Genomic DNA, 25,384 nt, shown 5'->3' on the forward strand with positions numbered 1-25,384 from the left:
TTCAGTTTCCAGGTCAGGTACAGAGAGATTGAAGTGATTTGAGTTTATTAAATTAGCAAACACAGGCCGGTTGCAGACTGCTCTGTTAATATACAGCAATTTCCTTTACGTAATCACCATCTGGACATTGGCTCTTGAAGCAGAGATCAGTCCTTTGTGTTTCAGCGAATCTATCGAGTCACGTTCTAAATATCCAGTACACTTTAGAAATGTCTGTGTGTACGTGCCCGGGGTTCCAGCTTTCTGTCCCGTAGGCTTCTGCTCAACACATGGGTCAAATGATGGAAGCCAAGCTTACTAGGTTCAAAAATCACATTCTACAGCAGAGGCAGCCATTAGACTTCCAAGCTAAAAGCCAAAGAAATGCAAGTGACTCCCAACTTGAAAATGCAAATATGTTGAGTACCTAAAAACATCTCAGAATTCAAGTTCTTGCAGAAATTATAATGAACTTAATGCTTACATGGGTCATAGAAATTCATAGAAATCATAGAAACCCTACAGTACAGAAAGAGGCCCTTCGGCCCATTGAGTCTGCACCGACCACAATCCCACCCAGGCCCTATCCCTACACATTTACCCACTAATCCCTCTAACCTACGCATCTCAGGACACTAAGGGCAATTTTAGCATGGCCAATCAACCGAACCCGCACATCTTTGGACTGTGGGAGGAAACCGGAGCACCCGGAGGAAACCCACGCAGATACGAGGAGAATGTGCAAACTCCACAGACAGTGACCCAAGCTGGGAATCGAACCCAGGTCCCTGGAGCTGTGAAGCAGCAGTGCCAACCACTGTGCTACCGTGCCGCCCAATTACCGTGGTTGATGTAAACGATCCCATGGCACACTTTGCAGAGGATCAGGGGAACTTTCTCCCGGTGCCCTGGCTAATATGCATCCCTCAAATCAACATCATTAAAACAAACTAATTTAGCAATCATCTCTTAGCTGCTGTGGCATTTCCTATGTTACAACAATTTTTACTCTCCTTTCATGCCATGTGGGTGTCGCTCCAACATTTGTTACCCTTCCCCCAATTGCCCCGAGTGGCTTGCCAGACCATTTGAGAGAGCAGTTTACTGCCGGATTCCTAGTCCAGTACACCACCACTGAACCACCATCCCCCTGAAGTGGCTGCAGTTCAGAAGTACTGGTAAAGAGCTTTTGACATCACGCAGTCACAAATTGCAGGTCTTGCTTTCTTTTCACTTGGCCACCTGGTCTCATATTTGGGATTCCTTGATCAAAGCTGGACACTTTTTTTTTGGCTTTTCCCACATGCATGTCACCCCCACTCCATCTCCTCCCCAGTCCATTGGCAGGGATAAGACCTTAAGACATAGGAGCAGAATTAGGCCACTCGGCCCATCGAGTCTGCTCCGCCATTCAATCATGGCTGATATTTTTCTCATGCCCATTACCCCTGATCCCCTTATTCATCAAGAACCTATCTCGGTCTTAAAGACACTCAATGACCCGGCCTCCACAGCCTTCTGCGGCAAAGAGTCGCTCAGATTCACCACTCTCTAGCTGAAGAAATTCCTCCTCATCTCTGTTTTAAAGGATCGTCCCTTTAGCCTGAGGTTGTGCTCTCTGGTTCTAGTTTTTCCTACTAGTGGAAACATCCTCTCCACGTCCACTCTATCCAGGCCTCGCAGTATCCTGTAAGTTTCAATAAGCTCCCCCCCTCATCCTTCTAAACTCCAATGAGTACAGGCCCAGAGTCCTCAACCGTTCGTCATCTGGAGGGAAGGAAAGGAGCCAGGAAATTAGAAAGACTGAATCCAATTTGCAGCGAGAAAAATGATTCAACGCCAAGCCGACTGAATTACTCGAGCCAAAAATTTAGCCAATCAGGTTACCTCACTGGCATGGCAAATTGGCCATGACGGTTACTAAAGTAATTACAATGAAAACTGACAAAAAGGTAGCTTTGCTTCCCCCGACTCCCCGCTCTGCATTGTGAGGGGCACAAACAAGTGGTTACAACAGGGATGAAATTGCAAACAGGCGACCATAACAACATTCATCCCTAAATTGATTAAGGCAACCTGTTCAAAAACATTAGCAGAGCTAGCTCCGACAGTAAGTCAAGTGGGTTAATGGGCTGAATGGCCTCGTTCCATGTTTTCATACACAAGCCGCAAAGTCCTTCTCCTCCTGAGGTGGGGACAGAAGAAGGATTTTAAAGTTGTTAAAAGTGGATTTATAATTAAGGCGCAGTGGCTTGAATTTCCAAAGTTAAAACCGTACAGAAAAATGCATTAAATTATAAAACCCAATCATCGGAAAGCAGCAAAACCCTCCCTTTTGGCTAAAACAAAGCTCGAGAGAGTGAGTGCGGTGGAGAGACAGTGCAAGCATAGATTCCTGCTCACAGACTATTCTCACAACTACCCAAAGAATACAAAAGGAAAAGAAAGCAGCACCTTTTTATTTTAAATTCAAGATTGTAGATGGAAGACCAGGGCCCAAACTTCTGAATAGATTTGGAAAGATATAATCAAGTGACGTTGGTTACAAGATGCCAACTCCAGATTGAAAGAGGAAGGGAAGTCGGAGGGAGGCAAGAAATTCCACAGTTCCAGGGAAGAAATGAATAGAGCGGGAGACTGCAATGATTCTGGTTTTCAAACATAGCGGCGATGGGAGGGAATGTGCAGAATGGTGCTGAGGAAGATTGGAGAAACAGCAACACAGAAAATAGCGGTAAAGTCAGCAGAAACAAGGAAAGGTTCCAACAGGGAGAGGGTTAGAAGGGTTAGCCTATCAGATAACCTTGCATCGTCTTAGTGACACTGTGGTTGCAACTACACCACATGGCCTGGTTCAAGATGGCACCACACCATCACCTTTGAGGGCGATTTGGAATGGATGGTGAATGCTGAGCGAGCCAGTGATGCCCATATCCCGTGAAATTTTAAAAATCTTGTTCAGGAGTTAGGGACGCAGGAATAACTTGGTGTTCAAGACTTGAGTGGGATATTAGCTTTAAAGAAAGTCAAAATTATGGAGGGGCTCAAACAGAACCAAGATTTTAAAAAAATATATACATAAAATTCATTTATGGGATGCGGGCGTCGCTGGCCAGGCCAGCACCTTTTGCCAGCTACCCTCGTGAAGGTGGTGGCGAGCTGCCTTCTTGAACCACTGCAGTCCTCAGGCGTAGCTGCATCCACAGTCTTGTAAGGGAGGGGGATTCAGAACCTTGACCCAGCGATATTGGAGGAACAGCATCATGCTCCCAAGTCAGGATTGGGAGTGCCTTGGAGGGGAACCTCCGGGTGGTGTCATTCCCAGATATCAGCTCCCCTGTCCTTCTCAATGGTAGCAGTCGTGGGTTTGCTAGATGCATTGACTTCAATCAGGCCATTGAGGTTGACCTATTGGAATATGAACTCCCTGATGAAGGATCCAACTGATGGGCCAATCAGGGAGTCTTGGCCTTGTAAATAACTGGGAGTGTCAGTTCCTCTGACACCCCTGGAGATAGACTAACCGTTAGCACTCTGTGTACTGCTGTCAGAGTTGTAAATAAAAGGATTTTGGTGAAGGGACTTCTGCCTCTGCAGACTTATTACACAAGATGGTGCCCAAGGAGCCTTGGCGAGTTCCTTGGAGGCAGTTTTAGCAATGGAAGATGATGGGAGCAGATGGGAGGTTAGAAAAAGAATCTGTCAATATTTGTTCATTAGCATTTTAAGTACTAAGGCTGGACCCTGCTGTTGTTTTAGGTTGAACTTTCAAGTGACCAGCTCCAAGAGTAACTGTGAGGAGAGTTTTAAGCCCCAGTTTCAATTTGCCTTGTTAACTGCTGAGATGGTTCAGTGTGATATATATTATATATACAGAACAAAAAAACCCCAGGAAAACGGCACTGCATGTTTACTGTGAGCTCATCATCTTAAAAAGGACAGGCCAAAATTTTGATTTTCTGCCAATAGAAATTTGAATAAGGAGTTTTCTTAAAAAAAAACTGCATTTAAAACACTACTTTATAAAGATTATTTTTCAACAACTGCAACTTAAGAGGCTAAGTTCAGCTCCCGCAGTGCAGTTCTGATATTTGTTCCGTACCCTGCTCGAGAGAGGAGAATTATTCTCTTCTTCTACCTGACTGGGTTGCTGAACCTGCAAAGAATTTCCAGAAAATTCATGGCTAATCAGTGCACCGTGCGCTGAAACATCGGCTTTCCAATTTGGGGTTGGAAAAGGCCAAAAAAACAAAAAAGGTCACTAATAAATCCAGAGAAGAATCTGGGATAAAAACAGAAAATACTGGAAAATCTCGACAGATCCGACAGCATCTGCGGAGAGAGAATAGAGCCAATGTCTCGCGTCAGGATGATCCTTTTCTCTCCCCACAGATGCAGCCTGACCTGTTGAGATTCACCAGCGTTTTATTCTTCACTTATTTGCGTCACAAGTAGGCTTACATTAACATTGCAATGAAGTCACTAGGGGACTTTCACAGTAACATCATTGCAGTGTTAATGTTAGCCTACTTGTGACTAATAAATAAACTAAAATTCCCCTAGTTGCCACACTCCGGCGCCTGTTCGGGTACACTGAGGGAGAATTTAGCCTGGCCAATGCACCCTAACCAGCACGTCTTTTGGACTGTGGGAGGAAACCGGAGCACCCGGAGGAAACCCACGCAGACACGGGGAGAACGTGCAGATTCCGCACAGACAGTGACCCAAGCCGGGAATCGAAACTGGGTCCCTGGCACCATGAGGCAGCAGTGCTGACCACTGTGCCACCCATTCAGTTTTTCTGATTCTAGCATCTGTAGTATTTTGCCTTGATCTTAAAGAATCTGGGATAAATCTTTCACTGAAAAAAAAGAGTGGCAAGAGTGTGAAACATGCCACCATTGTTGAGGCGAATGAAAGCTACACAAATACCCAGTGGGTGGAAGGAAAGGAATAGAAGGATATGCTGATAGAAAGGGATAGAAGGATATGCTGATAGAAAGGGATAGTAGGATATGCTGATAGAAAAGAATAGTAGGATATGCTGATAGAAAGGGATAGAAGGATATGCTGATAGAAAGGGATAGAAGGATATGCTGATAGAAAGGGATAGAAGGATATGCTGATAGAAAGGGATAGAAGGATATGCTGATAGAAAGGGATAGAAGGATAAGCTGATAGGCTGAGATGGGTTGAGATGGAGAGAGGTGGGAGGAGGCTTGTGCGGAGCATAAACATCAGCATGTACCAGATGGGCCGAAAGGACTGTTGCTGCACTGTACAATCTGTGACATGTTTTAAAGTGTGAAATACAGAATCAAAGAAGCCCTGAGCTGTACTCATTTTCAAAAAGATTGAGCTTCAATCTGCTCATGACAAGATTCCTACATTTTAGTTTCTGTGAATCCAGATGGCCGGCTCGGGGTATTGGCTGGTTTTTTCCACCCAGTCGGGCACATATTCTTCACACACTGATAGGAGTAGAAAGATTTGGGGGCAGAGGCCGAGAGCTGAGTGTATGATGTCGGTGGCTTAGATACTTCCGGAGGTGGGGTCCTGTACATGTGAGGGGCCTGTCCCGGTCTGCAATTAAGAATGCTGGAAAAACAAAATTTAAATAAATAAATAAAAATGAGTGAACAAGTTTTTAAAAAGATCACATTATTCAATGTAATTTCCAGAAATCGCATCTTCTGTCCTGAGGTTTTTGGCTTATTGAGGAATGCTTGGAACTCAGCTTGTCAAAGTACATGAACACAGTACCCCCCCCCCCTCCCCCGCCCAATACCTGGGTTGAGACTGACCAAGCTCATTTAACTTGCAGCCCATTTCTCTTGTTAACCTGGTCTGGCAGCATCCGCCAGGAGAGAAAACAGCCGACGTTCGTGTCCAAGTGACCCTTTGTCAAAGCGGTCGTCTGGACTCGAAACCTCAGCTCTTTTCCCTCCTTGCAGATGCTGCCAGACCCGCTGAGATTTTCCAGCATTTTCTCTTTTGGTTTCAGATTCCAGCATCCGCGGTAACTTGCTTTTGTCTGTTGCTGACCTGGCTTAGTTTGGGGCAGGCGTGCCCGATTCAGAAAGTTGCACATTTAAAACCATACTCCAAGTCTGAAGGCATAAACGGCAGCGATTCTCTTTTTGTTTATTCTTTAGTGGGATGTGGGCGTCGCTGGTGAGGCCAGCATTTGCTGCCCGTCCCTAATTGCCTCCGAATGACATGGTTTGTTAGGCCATTGCAGAGGGCAATTAAGAGTCAAACTACATTACAGTGGGTCTGGAATCACATAGGTCAGAGCAGAAAAGGCTGGCAGATTTCCTTCCCCGAGGGGCATTAAGTTTTTGGAAAAATTGCCGATAATTTTGTTGCACCATTACTGAGACTAGCTTTATGCTCCAGATTCATTCATTGAATTTAAATTCCACCAGCTGCCATGGTGGGAATTGAACCCATTTCCCCCAGAGCTTCAGTCCAGGCCTCTGGATTACTTATCTAATGACGATACCACAACGCAACCAACTCCCCAACTGTCTTCTGTACTACTTGGGACTGCTGCATTGTCACTGGCACTGCCCCTTCAGGCGAGATATTAAACTGAGAACATTTCCCATCTGTTCTGGCAGATGTTAAAGGTTCCCTGGTCAACCCTGAAAGATGCACCATGCATTCATCTCATTGCTACTTGAGCTATTCTGTCATATGCTTAACATGATGTGGAGTTGCTGGCATTGGACTGGAGTAAACACAGTAAGAAGTCTAACACCACCAGGTTAAAGTCCAACAGGTTTATTTGGTGCCACCAGCTTTCGGAGCGCTGCCCCTTCATCAGGCGAGTGGGAGTTCTGTTCACAAACAAGGCATATAAAGACACAAACTCAATTTACAATTAGATTAAATTGAGTTTGTGTCTTTATTTGCCCTGTTTGTGAACAGAACTCCCACTCACCTGATGAAGGGGCAGCGCTCCGAAAGCTGGTGGCACCAAATAAACCTGTCGGACTTTAACCTGGTGTTGTAAGACTTCTTGATATGCTTAACATACAGACAATGCGCTTAAAATAATTCACTGCACACAAAGCATTTCTGTGACCCTAAAAGAGTACATGGATTTATGACCAATTTTGAAATTGCTTTCCTTCCCCAATGAAAACACAACATCACATTCTGGCAGGAATGGCATCGGACACAAAACATCTGAAATAAAAATGGAATTGGAACACAATGATACATCACAAATAGAGGCAGTGGATGAACTGACTGCCTGGGCAGAGATCGAGACACCATACGAAGCGAGGGCCCTTTGATACCTTCAAGAGAAAAGAAATGACCATCCCACCAACCTGGACTGGATTCAAGTTTAGTTAAGACATCCCAGCACAAGCTCTCTTCAGGAACAGGGTGCTTTGGTGCAAAGACAATACCAAGATTCAGAATGGGGTGGAGATGCCGGCGTTGGTCTGGGGTGGGCACAGTAAGAAGTCTCACGACACCAGGCTAAAGTCCAACAGGTTCATTTGCAATCACGAGCTTTCGGAGCGCTGCTCCTTCCTCAGGTGAGACTCAGAGTTGCAGCAAGTAGTAAATGGCTGAAAAATTAAGGGATTTTCCAGCCGCACTCGCCCCCAAGGCCAGAAAGTCCTACCAGAGGTCAATGGACCTTTGCAAGGTCCGTGCCCCGTCTGCTACGATTCCTATGGCGGGCGGGACGGGAAAACTCCGGCCATATGGCGGCACGGTGGCACAGTGGTTAGCACTGCTGCTTCACAGCTCCAGGGACCTGGGTTCGATTCCCGGCTTGGGTCATTGTGCAAACTCCACACAGACATTCTCCTCGTGTCTGTGTGGGTTTCCTCCGGGTGCTCCGGTTTCCCCCCACAGTCCAAAGATGTGCGGGTTAGGCTGATTGGCCATGCTAAAAATTGCCCTTAGTGTCCTGAGATGCATAGGTTAGAGGGATTAGTTGGATAAATATGTAGGGATATGGGGGTAGGGCCTGGGTGGAATTGTGGTCGGTGCAGACTCGATGGGCCGAATGGCCTCTTTCTGTACTGTAGGGTTTCTATGATTATCTTTGGAACTGATCTTTGAGTGTTTTGCAGCAACTTTTGTTCATTCATTTCTGAGCAACGTTGCTTAATTACTCGTCATTACTCAGGGACTTGAGCAGAAGTACTTACTATCAGTTCAGTTTAACTCCAAGGTAAACCTGTTCTTTATCACTTTCTTTTCCCCAAAGGGGGTAGGTTTACACTCCACTGAACGGTTGTTCAATGTCGCTTGTTGTAGAATCCCATTACTAGGGAGTTTTGGCATTGAGCTGCCAAAACATGACTGACATTATTAGCAGACAAAAGCTCAACGAGTTCGCCAAGCATTCCTTTGTCTGTTATTGTATCGAGTATTAACCAGTTTTCTTTAAATGGGTTAATGCCTTGAAAATAGTGGACAAAGAACCACCATAGAAACACATTAAGCATTTATCCACTGCAAAGAATCATTCCCGAGCTTACAATGGTTACAAATTATAGCAAACTCTATGTTGAGGAACTGATAGGACGAGCATGTCTGAACTCCCACGTGAGGGTCTCGTATTCACTTTTACGTTTTAACGGAAGATAATATTGACACGTTTGCAGATCACACAATCCTGGACAAACTAATGGTATTTTCCATTCTCTCTTCGACAATATTACCTCATGAAACTGAGTGGGTTAAAATCAGGAGCTGATGAATGCACACTAGTGGTAGATCTGGATTTCGTACAGATGCAGAACCAAGATGGTTAGATACTTACCAGCTGTATAAAGTTTCAGTGATTATAAGCGCCAGAGAGCTGTGACAACCAACAATGGGCAAGTGTGAGCTACACGGAGATTAAACGGAGGATCGATATGAAGGGCACTGGTCATTGCAGGGTAAACACAGCACGATTCACATTTGCTAAGCAGTAGCCCCAGCAATGGCTGATACAATTACTCAGCAGCGATTTCGGCATCATATAAAAAAATGTATAGATTAAACACAACAGTGGGTGCGTGTGAGGCATCTAGCTGTGGGTTAAGTATTGATGGCAACAGTGGGAATCTTTTTGTTCGAGCTGATTTAAGAGCATTTCATTAGAAATGAACCAGTTCAATATTGAAGCATATTAACTTAAATATGATCCTCTCCCAGCTAACATCGGTCTTTGTTCAAAATCCTTTGTCTGCTGTTTATCAGGAAATTCCCGCACTAATCCAAATCAGTCACATTTGGAGGCATTTATTCTAAGGTTGCTGGCTCCCTTGAATAGGCAGACGACGACAGACAAGTCAGACTTCACATCGAGTATTCCTCTCCAATGCATCACAGTCTGGGAGCGGGACACCTGCCACATTTCGTACATAGTATAATAAATAACATACAAAGGCTCATTTCCTCACTACGTCAACAAAGCGAGTCTCCTTCACCCAGGACGGGTGGCACAGTGGTTAGCACTGCTGCCCCTCAGCGCCAGGAACATGGGTTGATTCCAGCCTTGGGAGACTGTGCAGACTCCGCACATTCTCCCCGTGTCATAGAACATAACAGCGCAGTACAGGCCCTTGGGCCCTCGATGTTGCGCTGACCTGTGAAATCAATCTAAAGCCCATCTAACCTACACTATTCCAATATCATCCATATGTTTATCCAATGACCATTTAAATGCCCTTAATGTTGGCAAGTCCACTACTGTTGCAGACAGGGCATTCCACGCCCTTACTACTGTCTGAGTAAAGAACCTACCTCTGACATCTGTCCTATATCTATCACCCCTCAATTTAAAGCTATGTCCCCTCATGCTAGCCATCACCATCCGAGGAAAAAAGCTCTCAGTATCCACCCTATCTAATCCTCTGATCATCTTGTATGCCACTATTAAGTCACCTCTTAACCTTCTTCTCTCTAACGAAAACAACCTCAAGCCCCTCAGCCTTTCCTCATAAGACCTTCCCACCATACCGGTAAATCTCCTCTGCATGCTTTCCAATGCATCCACATCCTTCCTATAATGCGGCGACCAGAACTGTACGCAATACTCCAAGTGCGGCCACACCAGAGTTTTGTACAGCTGCAACATGACCTCCTGGCGCCGAAACTCAATCCCTCTACCAATAAAAGCTAACACACCGTACACCTTAACAACCCTATCAACCTGGGTGCCAACTTTCAGGGATCTATGCACATGGACACCGAGATCTCTCTGCTCATCCACACTTACCATTAGCCCAGTACTCTATATTCCTGTTACTCCTTCCAAAGTGAATCACCGCACACTTTCCCGCATTAAACTCCATTTGCCACCTCTCAGCCCAGCTCTGCAGCTTATCTATGTCCCTCTGTAACCTGCAACATCCTTGTAACCTGCAACATCCTTCCACACTGTTCACAACTTCACCGACTTTAGTGTCATCCGCAAATTGGGGGGGGGGAGGAACTAGCAGAGTAAATGCATAGGGTTACGAGGATATGGCCTGGGTGGAATTGTCATGGGTGTGTAGGCTCAAATGGGCCTAACAGCCTCCTTCTGCACTGTAGGGATTCTGGGATGGGCGATAGGCTACATAGTGGAATTTTAACACGTCACTTTCTCACATACTAAAAAGATCAAAATGCTGGCTTTTTAAAAAAAAAACTGAAGCAGAAGGAGAAAGAGGAAATGAGAGAACTTGCATTTCTATAGCACCTTTGACAACGTCAGGACATGTTTCACAGCCAGTCAAGTACATTTAAGCACAATCACTGCTGCAGTGTTTGAAAGACGGCAGGCAACTCATGCACAGCAATCCCAAACAAACGGCAACATTACTGTGGTAAAATAATCTGTTCTCCGTGACATTGGTTTATGGATTAAATGTTAGCCAGTACTCAGGGAGAACTTCCCTGCCCTTCTCTGAAAAGATGCTGAGAGAGCTTACGTCCAGCTGTGTGTATGTAGACGGGGCCTCAGGATAAAGTACTGCGGTAGGAGTGCCAGCCTGGATTCAGCGTGGAGGTCACTGCAGTGGGACTTGAAACTACAATCTGTTGTCTGAATTGAGAACTCTACCCATTGGGATGCAAGTCACACAAAGTGATTTCATTAAAAGCACAGTCACCATCTGATTATCACGGTAGACACAGAATCCCCACAGTATTGCTCCATGTTTATTGTTGGGCTGTTGAACAACTCCACGATAACCGAGAAAACAATAACGCTCATCTCCTGAACGCACAGAGAGGGGATTACTCCCAGCTACAGTCGCCAAGGCAATGCAATCGAGCAGCAACAAAACCAATTCCCAGGGAGGGATTTTTCCCAGTTAGTGGGTGCTTCCTGACCCACCACCATCAAAGTTGGCATCCCTGATTATATAAAGAATGAGTTCCCAAAAACAGCCGAACATTGCAATGGGGACAAAAAGGAAAACTGGACTAAAAACAAATGGGTTGAAGGTCCCTGATTCATCAGGAACAGCATGGGTGGCACAGTGGTTAGCACTGCTGCCTCTCGGCGCCAGGAGCCCGGGCTCGATTCCCGGCACGGGTCACTGTCTGTGCAGAGTCTGCACATTCTCCCCGTGTCTGCGTGGGTTTCCTCCGGGTGCTCTGGGTTCCTCCCACAGTCCAAAAAGATGTGCAAGTTAGATGCATTGGCCATGCTAAATTGCCCCTTAGTGTCAGGGGGACTAGCTAGGGTAAATGTGAGATTATGAAGATAGGGCCTGGGTGGGATTGTGGTCGGTACAGGACTTGATGGGCCGAATGGCCTCCTTCTGCACTGTAGGATGCTATGATTCTATGAGGTGCGCAATGTCTTCTGAGGACACAATCCATGTCATTCCTGAAATATGGGGAGTGAAAAAGGAACTGGCTAAAGTTGAAAGTTTCTTTGTCCCATATCCCATTGAAGAGGAACTTCCCAACCTGGGAACACTTCCAAAGGATTGATGCTGTGTTTGGATGGAACATCTTGTGGAAGAAATATGTCTCAACTACAGTTGACCACAGTCTTAAAAGCCCCCACAGCCTCTGTGTTCAGATTGACATCAAATTGAATTAGTTACCGTGCCTCTGGTGAAACTTAATAGTGCCGTTTCTGAATAGATGAAGGTGCTCTGTTAGAGAGTTGGTGCAGACTCCATGGGCTGAACGGCCTCCTTCGGTACTGTATGAATTCTGTGTTTCTATGAACGCAGGCTCTACATTTAAATATCTAAACAACAGTGCTTCCCTCCAACTCCCTCAATGAGATTTCACTCATTAAATAAGCTGAAGGCATTCAATGTATTTCATCCCTGGAACAGTCCATTGAGGCGGCGGAAGCACCAATCCTTCAATAACTTTGATTAATGTAGTCAATTGGGGGATTTACAACTTGGGGTTTAAAGCCATAGAGACTATTGAAAGTCAACTGCTGGCAAAGTGACACAGTCCTCCTCCTTAGGCCACAAGAAATAGGAAGAGTAGGCCATTCGGCCCCTCGAGCCTGCTCTGCCATTCAGTAGGATCATGGCTGCTCCAACATTCCTCTCATCCATTTTGCTGCCCTTTCTCCATAACCCTCGATTCCCTTACTGATCAAAAATCTATCTCAGCCTTAAATATACACAAAGACTCTGCCCCCACAGCGCTCTGTGGCAAGGAGTCCCAAAGGCACAAGCCTCCAGGGAAGCAATTCCTCCTCATTGTAGTCTTAAATTGGTGCTCCTTTGTTCTGAAACTCTGCCCTCTGGTCCTAGACTCTCCCACGAAGGGAATCATCCTCTCAGCATCTACCCTGTCACATCCTTACAGAATCCTAAATGCTTCAGTGAGATCACCTCTCATTCCTTAATTCCAATGAGTAGAGTCCCAACCTGTTTAATCCTTTCTCACAAAACAATCCCTCCATACCAGGGATCATTCTCATCAAGCTTCTCTGGGCTGCCTCCAATGAAACAATAACTTAAGATCAAAACTGCTCACGATACTCCAGATGTGATCTCATCAGTACCTTGTACAGTTTAAGCAAGATATCCCAACCATACTCATCGAAATAAGGGCCAATATTCCTTTAGTCTTCCTGATTACCTGCTGCTGCACTTGTGCGCTAGCTTTCAGACACAAGTACCCCCCAGGTCCCGTTGTGTTGCAGCTTTCTGCAGTTTTTCTCAAATGAAATAATACTCTGTTCTGTTGTTCTCCCTTCCAAAATGAACAACTTCACATTTTCAGGCTGATCTTTGGCATCAAGGATGACTTAGTTCTACCCCGGCTCATAGAATCCCTACAGTGCAGGAGGCGGCCATTTGGCTCGATTGGACTTATCGGCCATCTCAGACCTATGTGCGACCTACAGACTGCGCTACATGTGGGGCAGGGGCTCAAGATTCAGGTAGGTAAGATGTTGGGAGGCTTGTGTGTTCTCTCCAACTTTGCCCCTGCACGTTCCCAATGAAGTCGCTCGGTGCCTGCTCGAACCAACCTTTCCTATTTTGGTCAGTCACAAGTCACTGTCTCGCAGAAGTCGGCAGGGATGTTCAACTTCTTTGGGGATGCTTCGAGGACATCCCAAAAGTGTTTCCATTATCCTCTTGCCACGACCAAGTTCCAAGTAGAGTATTTGCTTTGTGAGTCTGTCTCATGCATATGAATGATAAGTTGTGCTTCGTGGAGCTGGTTTTGAGTGATTAACACCTCAAACTGGACATGTTGGCTTGTGAGAGGGGGCATTGATGTCGGATCACCTTTCTTGGTATTGGATTTGGAGGATAACACTGTGCCAGGGTCCCTGGTGCAGTCAAATCATTTTGTACCCACGTTTCCAAGCACAGTTTGCTCACATCTGGTCTTCCAAGGTTACACTGCAGCCTCACAGCGCCAGAGGCCCGGGTTCGATTCCCGGCCTTGGGTCACTGTCTGTGTGGAGTTTGCACATTCTCTGCGTGGGTTTCCTCCGGGTGCTCCCGTTTCCTCCCACAGTCCAAAGATGTGCGGGTTAGGTTGATTGGCCGTGCTAAATTGCCCCTTAGTGTCAGGAGGTTAGTAGTGTAAATATGTGGGGTTATGGGGATAGGGCCTGGGTGGGATTGTGATCGGTGCAGACACGATGGGCCAAATGGCCTCTTTCTGCACTGTAGGGATTCTATGATCCAATCAAATTAGGTAACTGCAGTTGCCTTTTCCAGTTCCCATGTACCCAGTTAATATAAAAACTTACATCAAACCTTCCCACTTTTCTACCAGGTAGGATTTAAACAAACTAGCAACCACATGCTCTACACCACACCATCAGTAGATGGACAATGTGTGACCAATATTTATCTTCCAACCAACATTACCAAGACAGATTATTTGATCATTACATCACTGCTGCTTATAAAACGCTTTGAGGCATCCTGAAGTCATGAAAAGCACAACGCACATCTTTCTGACACCTCCTGCTGCCAGGGAAAAAGAACTTCACAGAAACAAAATTATGCCACAGTCCCAGATAGGCTGTTCTCCACCTCAAAAGGGAGAGCTGGCTGGTGCTTATTTAACCCAAGGGTCACTACACCTCAGCCGAGGGGCAGGGCTGAGAAGGTGGGGCCTTCATGAATGAACCTCAGCCGGTACAGGAATTGAACCCACGCTGTTGGCGTTGCTCCGCATCACTAACCAGCCATCCAGCCAACTGAGCTAAACCGACTTGAGGCATATACCCATCTATGAAAGGCAGCCATTTTCAGCTGAAAGTAAGTGTGCAGGTACAGCAGGCAGTAAAGGCGGCAAATGGTATGTGGGCCTTCATAGCGAGAGGACATGAGGAGAGGAAGAGGGATGTTTTGCCTCTCCCTCTCCTGGTGAGGCCACACCTGGAGTATTGGGTGCAGTTTTGGTGTCCTTATCAGAGGAAGGATGCCCTCACTATAGAGGGAGTAAAGCGAAGGTTTACCAGGCTGATTCCTGGGATGGCAGGTCTGTCATATGAGGAGAGACTAAGTCGGTTAGGATTAGATCCACTGGAGTTCAGAAGAGTGAGAGGGGATCTCGTAGAAACTTATAAAATTCTAACAGGGTTAGACAGGGTAGATTCAGAAATAATGTTCCCAATGGTGGGGGGAGTCCAGAACTAGGGGTCATAGTTTGAGGATAAATCTTTTAGGACTGAGGCGAGGAGAAATTTCTTCACCCAGAGGGTGGTGAATGTGTGGAATTCACTCCCACAGAAAGTAGTTGAGGCCAAAACGTTGTGTGATTTCAAGAAGAAATCAGATACAGCTCTTGCGGCTGAAGGGATCAAGGGATATGGGGACGGGGGAAGGGGGGGAAAAAAATCAGGATATTGAATTTGATGATCAGCCATGATCAAAAAGAATGGCGGAGCAGGCTGGAAGGGCCGAATGGCCTCCTCCTGCTTCTAGCTTCTATATATATTTGTTGTCCAGATAATAGCTTGTGATCACAAAAGGAAGTACCGCTAACGTGCCTTTTGGGAGGGCACAGCTGATAGAAAACTAGTCAAAAAGTTGGCCGAAATTCAGTTAAAACTCAAGCAGTGTGTGCTTTATCAGACAGACAGCGATGGTGAATAATAGGGCTATAATCTGACACCGTGATTCAAAAAGTTTAATAATTTAAATGGTCTCAGTCTCTTGGTTAAGTTGCTGTGATACTTGTAGAGTATTCTCCACTGAACATGCACTAGGCTCTCTTTGCAATTATATAATTTTTTTTCCCCACACATCACAAGGTATTAACACGCCTGCTGGCAACTCTTGAGCTGTCACAGACATGCAGCCACCTGGGCACTTGGTTGCCAGAATGCAAACATGTTCAGGGAAAATATATCCCAGGTCACCGTGCTACACCAGAGTAGGTGGCGACCTCAGCAGGGTAGCATCATTGTGCCTTCTTAAAAAAAAAAACAGCAGGAGACAAACTTGAACAACTGCAAATCGAGAGCTTACAGAGCTGGAATCTAGCCTTTGCACTCAGCCGACTGTTTATCAGGACACACCCGTGGATCAGAAGAAGGTCAGAGTCCACGGCCGTGCCTTCCACAGGGCGACGTCCTCGATCGAAGAGCACCCGAGATCTCCTTACACACAGCCAGAGTCAAACATTTGTTGAAAGTTCCTCACCAACTGATCATGCGAGCTGCCACACTCTGTCGACAGTGGGCAAACGTCAGCTATTTGACCGAGGAAAGCATCACAAGCAAGTCTGATCTTACCTTTGCTCGACAACCACCGAAGATGGTCAGAATTGGGCTGTTAATCGTCGTCTTTGCAAACCGGAGTCAAGTATGACCCTCCCCGACTGACAAAGCAACAATCTGACTGGGATCTGATCCCTGAAGCTTCTGCAGGCAGTGCTTTCACCCACTTTCTAGCATCTTACACCTTCTATTTCACAGAAAGACTGGGTGAAACAGGAGAGGGAGTTTACCTTGGATGCATGTTCTCATTGCTGAAGCTGGCGCTATTAGAGGAAGCACTCATTTTCACTCTGTACCCTTTGCCTTGACCATTGGTGCCGAGTGTTGGTGACGAGTCCCTCCTCCGTTCCAGGTAAGGTGGAATCCGGTCTAATGGCCGGTTGCCATGGTCCTGCAGTCCACAGTAGGTGGTCGAGGTCTGCATCGGTTTCTGGGGTTTTTCTCGGCGGGGTGCTGGTCTGGCCGCTTTAGCTGCTGCTGTGCCCGACGCAAAGGGACTCGATGCGTGGAGGGTGGTGTCAATGCCACTGTCACTGGAGGCTCCTTTCACCGAGGCCTCAAGGTCAACCTCCATATGCTCCATGTTGTCAAACCATCTTTCATCACTGTGGCTGCTGGAAGCATTGCTGGATAGAGTGTTACTACTCGACTGGCTCGAGTAATGGGTATCACCCTGTTAGCAAACAGACACAAAATTAGAAACACAACTGCAGAGTGCAGCTCTCTTTCATTGTCAACAAAACGAAGGAGATTGTCATCGACTTCAGGAAGTGTGGTGGAGAACACGCCCCTGTCTACATCAACGGGGACGGAGTAGAAATGGTCGAGAGCTTCAAGTTTTTAGGTGCCCACATCACCAACAACCTGTCCTGGTCCTCCCATGCCAACACTATAGTTAAGAAAGCCCCACCAACGTCTCTACTTTCTCAAAAGACTAAGGACATTTAGCATGTCTGCTATGAATCTCACCAACTTTTACAGATGCACCATAGAAAGCATTCTTTCTGGTTGTATCACAGCTTGGTATGGCTCCTGCTCTGCCCCAAGACCACAAGGAACGACAAAAGGTCATGAATGTAGCCCAATCCATCACGCAAACCAGCCTCCCATCCATTGACTCTGTCTACACTTCCCACTGCCTCGGAAAAGCAGCCAGTATAATTAAGGACCCCACGCACCCCGGATATTCTCTCTTCCACCTTCTTCCGTCAGGAAAAAGATACAAAAGTCTGAGGTCACGTACCAACCGACTCAAGAACAGCTTCTTCCCTGCTGCCGTCAGACTTTTGAATGGACTTACCTTGCATTAAGTTGATCTTTCTCTATACCCTAGCTATGACTGTAACACTACATTCTGCACTCTCTCCTTTCCTTCTCTATGAACGGTATGCTCTGTCTGTATAGCGCGCAAGAAACAATACTTTTCACTGTATGCTAATACACGTGACAATAATAAATCAAATCAAAGTGAGGACCCATACCAAAACCACCCAGTGCAGATCCTCCTGGGGAGTTGGATGAATAGCAGGAAGTATTTGTATCAGCTGCAAGCCCACTAATTACATGTTAACTGGCCAATTTGACCAGATGGGAACCCAATTGTGGATGGTGAGGCAGGCCTGAAGCATCACGTTTTTGCCCGACACCAGATTCTCTGAGCCACCGCGATTCTCACTAGGAGCTCGCGGGCCTGGAAAATCCCCTCCAACGAAGTACTTCAGAGTGTCGGAAATGTGGCAGCTAATTATCCCACAGATGTGATAAAGGCCTGATGATCTGTTCCTGCGATGCCACTTGAGGGCGAATTAATGGCCGGGATACCATGGATAACTCACCTTTTTCTTCTCCGGAATACTGAGGGATCTTTTACATCCAAGAGGACAGACAGGGAGCTGGTCTAACATCTCATCTGAAAGACGGCAGCTCCAACAACAGCCATCTTGTATTACACCCTCTGTGCTGTACAGAGTGTCAGCCTAGATCTTGTGCCAGAGTGTCTGGAATGGCACCTGGCCCCGCAACCTCCTGATTGAGGCAAGAGTGCTACTGACCAAGCCGTGCTGACACCTTGATCTTGTAAAATAGCCATCCCCTCTGTTAATCGGATCACATCAAAGAGAACCTCTCTCTTACAAACTTTCAGATACGGAGTAGCTCAACAAGATACAAGCATTTAGAAATAACGAGGCTTACTTTGGAATGCCTGTTGGGGGAATCCTTGCCTGCTAGCTCTTGTCTAGGGAGACGTTTGTTGATGCTGTTCGCAGAGGCTGAGTAAACTTTGGACGCAGTTGGTACATGCCACAGAAGCTCTGAAATTGAAGAGTCAAATCTTTAATTACAGTAACACCTCATTAACATAAATAGCTGGCAAAGATGACAGATCATCAGCAGAAGGTTGCAATAGCTTCTCGAGCCCTTACAAACCGAACATGAATCAGTAGCAGAGAGTAACTAAGAATAGGACAGAGTGGTGAATCTATCCGTGTTTTTTGGCCAATTACATCTTTTCTCCGCTCCTGCTCACGAGTGCGAACTTGCATGGGGCGGCACAGTGGGTTAGCACTGCTGCCTCACAGCGCCAGGGACCCGGATTCGATTCCCGGCTTGGGTCAGTGTGTGGAATCTGCATGTTCTCTGCATGGGTTTCCTCCCACAGTCTTAAAGACGTGCTGGTTCGGTACATTGACCCAAACAGGCGCCGGAGTGTGGCGACTAGGGGAATTTCACAATAACTTCATGGCAGTGTTAATGAAAGCCTTACTTGTGACTAATAAACTTTTACTTCTGCGCTAAGATATGGCCACACAGCTGTCGTCTTTATCAGCTGCGATTTAACCATGGGAGACCGGTCGGGGGATCATAATGCTGAACACATGCTGGGGATCGTAATGCTTCAGCTGAACACATCTTTCATCAGGCAATTTCTGGAGAAGTGGCACCCTGGCACTGACACCTGGGTCTGGTGCCTTGGGCCCCTAAGGGAGAGGGGGGCGGGGGCGGGGGCGGGGGGGGGGGTGGTGAAGGAGATAGGACGAGTGGCCATTTGGCCCTCCGTTGCTGCCGGACTGCAAAGGGTCCCTCAAGGGATCCTGGAAGTTGGGTGGGCTCAGGCTGGAGGCAAGGGGTTGACCTCCCCATTCTCTGCTGGGATTGGGGGGGGGGGGGGGCATGACGTTAGGCCTCGGTGAATTAGTGCCGTGGAAGAGAGGTTTTAACCTGAAACAAAAAAAAGCAGCTGTAATCGAGCAAACCAACAAGTATGGATTAGGACTGGCACCGAAGGGGTTAAGCTGATTTGGATGCTTGCAGCTGGAGACAGCGTTGAGAACATCTCACCAACTCCAACAGCAGAAGCAGCCTTCCCCAGACACAACACACGGGCCACACACAGCTCCAGAAAGATGAATTCATTTTTAAAAAGAGAACCCGTGGTTTTTGTCTTAAAGGGGCAAACCATCTTCACACACAAATGGATAAGATCCGATTTACCCGCAGCCAATTACATGAGTCACAAGAGGCCTTGTGCAGGCTCTAACGTTCTGCCGCCATTCCCAGTATAAACACAGCTGCCCCGGTCAGATGATATTGTTTAATTAAACCTGCAGAATAGCTGTAATCCAATACAAAGCAAACCCTCCCTCACAGCTAACTGGTCTACAATGCAGACTTCACAAGAAGCAGGGTGAACAGGGGTGGAAGGTCGAAATGAAATGACTGAAACACTTCTGTGGTTGCTAATTCAAATAGGAGTAATGAGAAGATTCCGGCACCGTGATCGAGAGCTGCTGCTGCGGACAGGCTGGGCGAGTTTATCTCTTGCGGCATCTCACTACTGTACTCATTGCTGCCTTTCAATATGGCACCTAGATTCTGTGCCCCACCCACACCCCCACAACCTGACCATCCTTTGGAAGACTGCCCAGTGTGCCCAGCTCATGTCACACACCCCTTTCACCTATGGGCCACTGACCCAAATGCACCCAGTGCACCTTCGAACTGAAGTGTCCTATTCAACACCCTGTGTCTTTAGGGAATGGCCGTCTAGACAGAGCTGCCAGTATTGGGCATATCCTCAGCGCGAGTTTTTCTTTTAGTTAACATAGAAGCAGGAGTAGGCCATTCGGCCCTGCGAGCCTGCTCCACCATTCATTCTGGTCAACGAATTCAATATCCTGAATGTCCCCTCCCCCTTCCCACCCCATATCCCTTGATCCCTTTAGCCTCAAGAGCTAGTGACTGTGACCCGAGACCGGAATTGAACCCAGGCGCTGTGAGGCAGAAGTGCTAACCACTGTGCCACCTTCAGGGAGACTCCACTTGATGCAAACTGGTTGAAAGTACCCCATGTGATAACAACAGCGAATCCTCGATGTGTTGGCATGAAATTCTTCTGGCAGAAGTGAAACAGCAGAGGGCTGCGAGTGTCGGTGAACCGTACCTGCCATCAATCAGTGCCATTAAGGCAGGAGGAAGGGGGGGGGGGGGAGACAGAAGATTCAAGAAATAAATGCCCACCCAAACAGCAGGCGAGTAGAAAGTCTGCAGCATCAACGGGAGATCATTACCATTCTTATTGCGTTCTATCGTACTGTCCTGGCTGTTTAATCCCCCTGATGAAGAATCGCCACTGGACATCATGTCATCCCTGCTGTGATGTTCATACGGGGCAAGTGGACGCTGGCCTCCTCCTCCTCCTGCTCCATACCTGTGAGTGAAGCAAGCACAGGACATGCTCCAGTTGATCGGCTCAAAAGCACAATTACAGCTGTTGCAAAATTCAATGCTCAAAGTTTTCTGTGACACAAAACTGATCATTCGAAACAGCTGGCTGTTGCAGCAATTATTTGGAATAGGCTGCCGCCTCAGATTGCTCTGCATTTTAAGAGTCCGGCAAACCCAACAGGAAGATCTGACACTAAGGACCAGCCAGCAGCCCAGGCTTCTCTGTGTAAATGCTGCCTGGGGAACAAGGCCGTGTTTTTGGGAAGGGGAGTAGTCGGGGTGGGGTGGGGGCTGTATAAAAATGGTTAGGTCACTAATCCACCACAAAACTGGAACTAATCACAGTCTCAAAGGTTTAACCGATAATATCTTTTTTAACCCTTTAAAATCCTCCCAGCACAAGAGCTATTAAAATAGTTCAACATTGGTAACAGCCACTGACATCCATTGACTCTGTCTACAACTTCCCGCTGCCTCAGAAAAGCAGCCAGCAAGGACCCCACACGCCCCGGACATTCTCTCTTCCACCTTCTTCCGTCGGGAAAAAGATACAAAAGTCTGAGGTCACGTACCAACCGACTCAAGAACAGCTTCTTCCCTGCTGCTGTCAGACTTTTGAATGGACCTACCTCGCATTAAGTTGATCTTTCTCTACACCCTAGCTATGACTGTAACACTACATTCTGCGCTCTCTCCTTTCCTTCTCTATGAACGGTATGCTTTGACTGTATAGCGCGCAAGAAACAATACTTTTCACTGTATCCCAGTACATGTAACAATAATACATTAGTCTTTATAACTCAATTTTCTCCCCTTAATAACCATGCAATCTTGACAAGCTCCGTCACTGCCAGCAGAGATCACAGCTGGCAAAGATACTACTCATGGTGCATTGTGACAGGGTCAGCCCTGTACGATCAACAGATTGTTTCAGAGAAAAAGGAAGAATTTTGCTTTTCTGGCTGCTGTTTGGTTAACTTTCACTTTAAAACTACCGCCATCCCAATCTCTCTTCCCAGTCTCCCCTGGTCATGTGCCAACTGCAATGCTCTGGTTCCAGGTCTTACAATGCCACCCTGAACCTGGCATTTGAGCAGTGCAGTTTCCCAGGAATAACTCTACGCTCAGAGAGGGAGAGTGAAGAGATTGGCTTCTGCTTTCTCCTTCTTCGCAAATCTCCACCAGATTGGTCTTTTATTTTAGGTGTTACAATCCCGTCTGATATTCATACAGGACAAGTCGGATACGTCTGATTCCACAGTGAAACGTGGCTCGATAGACAAAGAACAAAGAACAGTACAGCACAGGAAACAGGCCCTTCGGCCCTCCAAGCCTGTGCCGCTCCTTGGTCCAACTAGACCAATCGTTTGTATCCCTCCATTCCCAGGCTGCTCATGTGACTATCCAGGTAAGTCTTAAACGATGTCAGCGTGCCTGCCTCCACCACCCTACTTGGCAGCGCATTCCAGGTCCCCACCACCCTCTGTGTAAAAAACGTCCCTCTGATATCTGAGTTATGCCTCGCCCCTCTCAGCTTGAGCCTCGTGATCGTCACCTCCGACCTGGGAAAAAGCTTCCCACTGTTCACCCTATCTATACCCTTCATAATCTTGTATACCTCTATTAGATCTCCCTAACTGTTTTTTTATTTTTATTTTTAAGAAACGGAGGACGGCAGTAACTGAACACATTCACAGGAGTCTGCTTGTGTACTTCTAACAGAATATTAAATGTCTATTACAAGAAAAAACAAACTTTATATGAGACGAAACAGGTTATAAAGGTTCCCCCCCCGCTCCACCATGAGCTTACTGGTCTCCCTGAAAATCTCTCTCCCTCTCTGATGAGGGCTTCTAATCTATGCTTGAAGAACTCCACCTTGGAATTCTCTCCCTGATATCGCTTCCACTTGGGCGCCACCAACAAGGATCCGCCTCCAGGGTTTCAATCTCACCTTCTGATGTTCCTTTCTCCTGGATCTCTGCTTACACTTGAGCTTCATCTTCCAAGCCTACTGTCAGGTGTTCGGCTCTGTGCTCAGCAGAATACCACTGCTCCAAAGGCCTCCTTCTGGCTTTGCTTCAAGTCTGCTCCCTGCAGCTTTCTCTAACTTGGAGCCGACTGCTCTGCTCCCCTCTCTCAACTACGTTCAACCAGATCTATTTCCAATCTGTCCTTGTTCTTTATCTCAGGCTATCTTCTGGGCTCTATTTCTGATTCCTGTCTGGGACCTTCTCCCTGCCTCCCCTCCTTGGGGCACCTTCCCCACAACAGTGCTCCTGTTAAGGTCACCTGACCAATGGTTATGCACCATGCCTTTTCTGTTCTTATTTTCCCGGAGCACATGGCTGGTTTCCTGAGCTGAAGAGAAAAAAAGCAAGTTGTGCAGACGTGTCGGGCTGGTTCCCAGTCTAAAGAAAATCAAAAAAAATCCACCAGCAGTGCCTTTGCAGCATTTAACAGCTGAGGCATGTGCACCAGCCCCCCCCTCCCCTAACCACCCACCCCCCCTCACACCCCCCCACTAACCACCCACCAAGTCCCACAAGGATTTGTAGTTGTCAGACTCTGCTTTTAAGCAACCCATTCTTTTCCTTGTGGGTTCCTCACAGTAGGAAAATCAACACTTGCAATATAAAGCCTGCATACAAGATCAAGTATCGATGAAGGATCTCTCTCTCTCTCTCAGCATGAACTTTCAGTTTTAAAAAATTAACTTTCCAACTTTCACAGCTTCATAATCTCATGTTCCAAATAAGTAACTGCAAACAAATAACTGCAAATCTATTACTGTGTGCAATTCTGGTCACCCTATTATAGAAAAGGATATTACTAAACTAGAAAGAGTGCAGAAAAGATTTACTAGGATGCTACCGGGACTTGCTGGTTTGAGTTATAAGGCGAGGTTGGATAGACTGGGACTTTTTTCCCTGCAGCGGAGGAAGCTTAGGGGTGGATCTTATGGAGGTGTATAAAATAACGAGGGGCATAGATCAGCTAGATAGTCAATATCTTTTCCCAAAGGTCGGGGAGTCGATACCAAGAGGGCATAGGTTTAAGGTGAGAGGGGAGAGATACAAAAGTGTCCAGAGGGGCAATTCTTTCACACAGAGGGTGCTGAGTGTCTGGAACAAGCTGCCAGAGGTAGTAGTAGAGGCGGGTACAATATTGTCTTTTAAAAAAGCGTTTAGACAGTTACATGGGTAAGATGGGTATAGAGGGATATGGGCCAAATGCGGGCAATTAGGACTAGCTTAGTGGTTTAAAAAAAAAAAGGGGCGGCATGGACAAGTTGGGCCAAAGGGCCTGTTTCCATGCTGTAAACCTCTGACTCGAGAAGTGGAAAGTAATCTTATAATTCTGTGCAAAGGCAAAATACTGCAGATTCTGCAAATCTGAAATAGAAAAACAAGTGTTGGTAAATGTCTTGCTGGTCTGGCAACATTTGCAGAGAGGGAAGCAGAGTCCCCAGGCCAGTCTGATCAGGTCAATGACCCAAATAGCTAGCTTTGTTTCCAGAATTTTCTGTTGCTCTACGTACCTTGTTTACAGCCAAGACATTTCCTTGTGCCACATACACAGATTGGAATTTACGTTAGAGTTATACAAACAAGACAAACAGGAAGAATTTCATTTTTCTGGCTGTGTTTTTAATTTATTGCACAACCTTGTGCGACAAAGGGCATGACCTTTTTTTGTAGTATCATAGAATCCCTGCAGTGCAGAAGGAGACCATTCAGCCCATCGAATCTGCACCGACCGCAATCCCACCCAGGCCCTATTCCCATAACCCCATGCATTTACCCCACCAACCCCCATGACACTAAGGTCAATTTAGCATGGCCAATCCACCTAACCTGCACATCTTTGGACGAGTACTATGAACACTTGAAAGAACACAATTCATGGCCCATCTCGACATGAGGTAGCGGATTTAATTTGATTTGTCACATGTATTAGCATACAGTGAAAAGTATTGTTTCTTGCACGCCATACAGACAAAGCATACCATTCATAGAGAAGGAAAGGGTGCAGAGTGTAGTGTTACAGTCATAGCTAGGGTGTAGAGGAAGATCAGCTTAATACAAGGTAGGTCCATTCAAAAGTCTGATGGCAGCAGGGAAGAAGCTGTTCTTGTACAGAGGTGAGGAGGAATTTCTTCAGCCAGAGAGTGGTGAATCTGTGGAACTCTTTGCTCAGGGGTTATGGGGAAAAAGGCAGGAGAATGGGGATGATAAAAGTATCAGCCATGATTGAATGACGGAGCAGACGCGACGGGCCGAGTGGCCTAATTCTGCTCCTACGTCTTACGGTCTTGAGTCGGATCTTCTATGGATGGTACGTGACCACAGACTTTTGTATCTTTTGTTAAGCAAAAGAAGAATAAAACTGTAACTTGTCTTTCAAGAGCCTGTTCCCAAAATACAGGTTTAAGGACTGCATTTTATGCAAGACTTGATTGCCTTTTTGTTCTCAGGTGGCAGGGCAGGAGGGGGG

At 46.6% G+C, this 25,384-nt stretch overlaps 1 protein-coding gene across 3 annotated transcripts in view; it reads right to left on the reverse strand.

The window, feature by feature from the left end:
* sipa1l3 (signal-induced proliferation-associated 1 like 3) overlaps positions 1–25,384 on the reverse strand; it is a 254,121-nt gene that overhangs the window by 34,836 nt on the left and 193,901 nt on the right. For all 3 annotated transcript variants that reach the window (XM_078241797.1, XM_078241799.1, XM_078241798.1), the window contains exons 13-16: positions 20,731–20,870; positions 18,356–18,474; positions 16,393–16,835; positions 5,368–5,577 (exon numbers count right to left, since the gene is read on the reverse strand). In XM_078241797.1, the coding sequence (XP_078097923.1) occupies positions 5,368–5,577; positions 16,393–16,835; positions 18,356–18,474; positions 20,731–20,870 (912 nt within the window). The remainder of the gene's footprint in view (positions 1–5,367; positions 5,578–16,392; positions 16,836–18,355; positions 18,475–20,730; positions 20,871–25,384) is intronic.

Source organism: Mustelus asterias, chromosome 24 (genome assembly GCF_964213995.1).
Source record: "Mustelus asterias chromosome 24, sMusAst1.hap1.1, whole genome shotgun sequence".
NCBI classification, from domain to species: domain Eukaryota; kingdom Metazoa; phylum Chordata; class Chondrichthyes; order Carcharhiniformes; family Triakidae; genus Mustelus; species Mustelus asterias.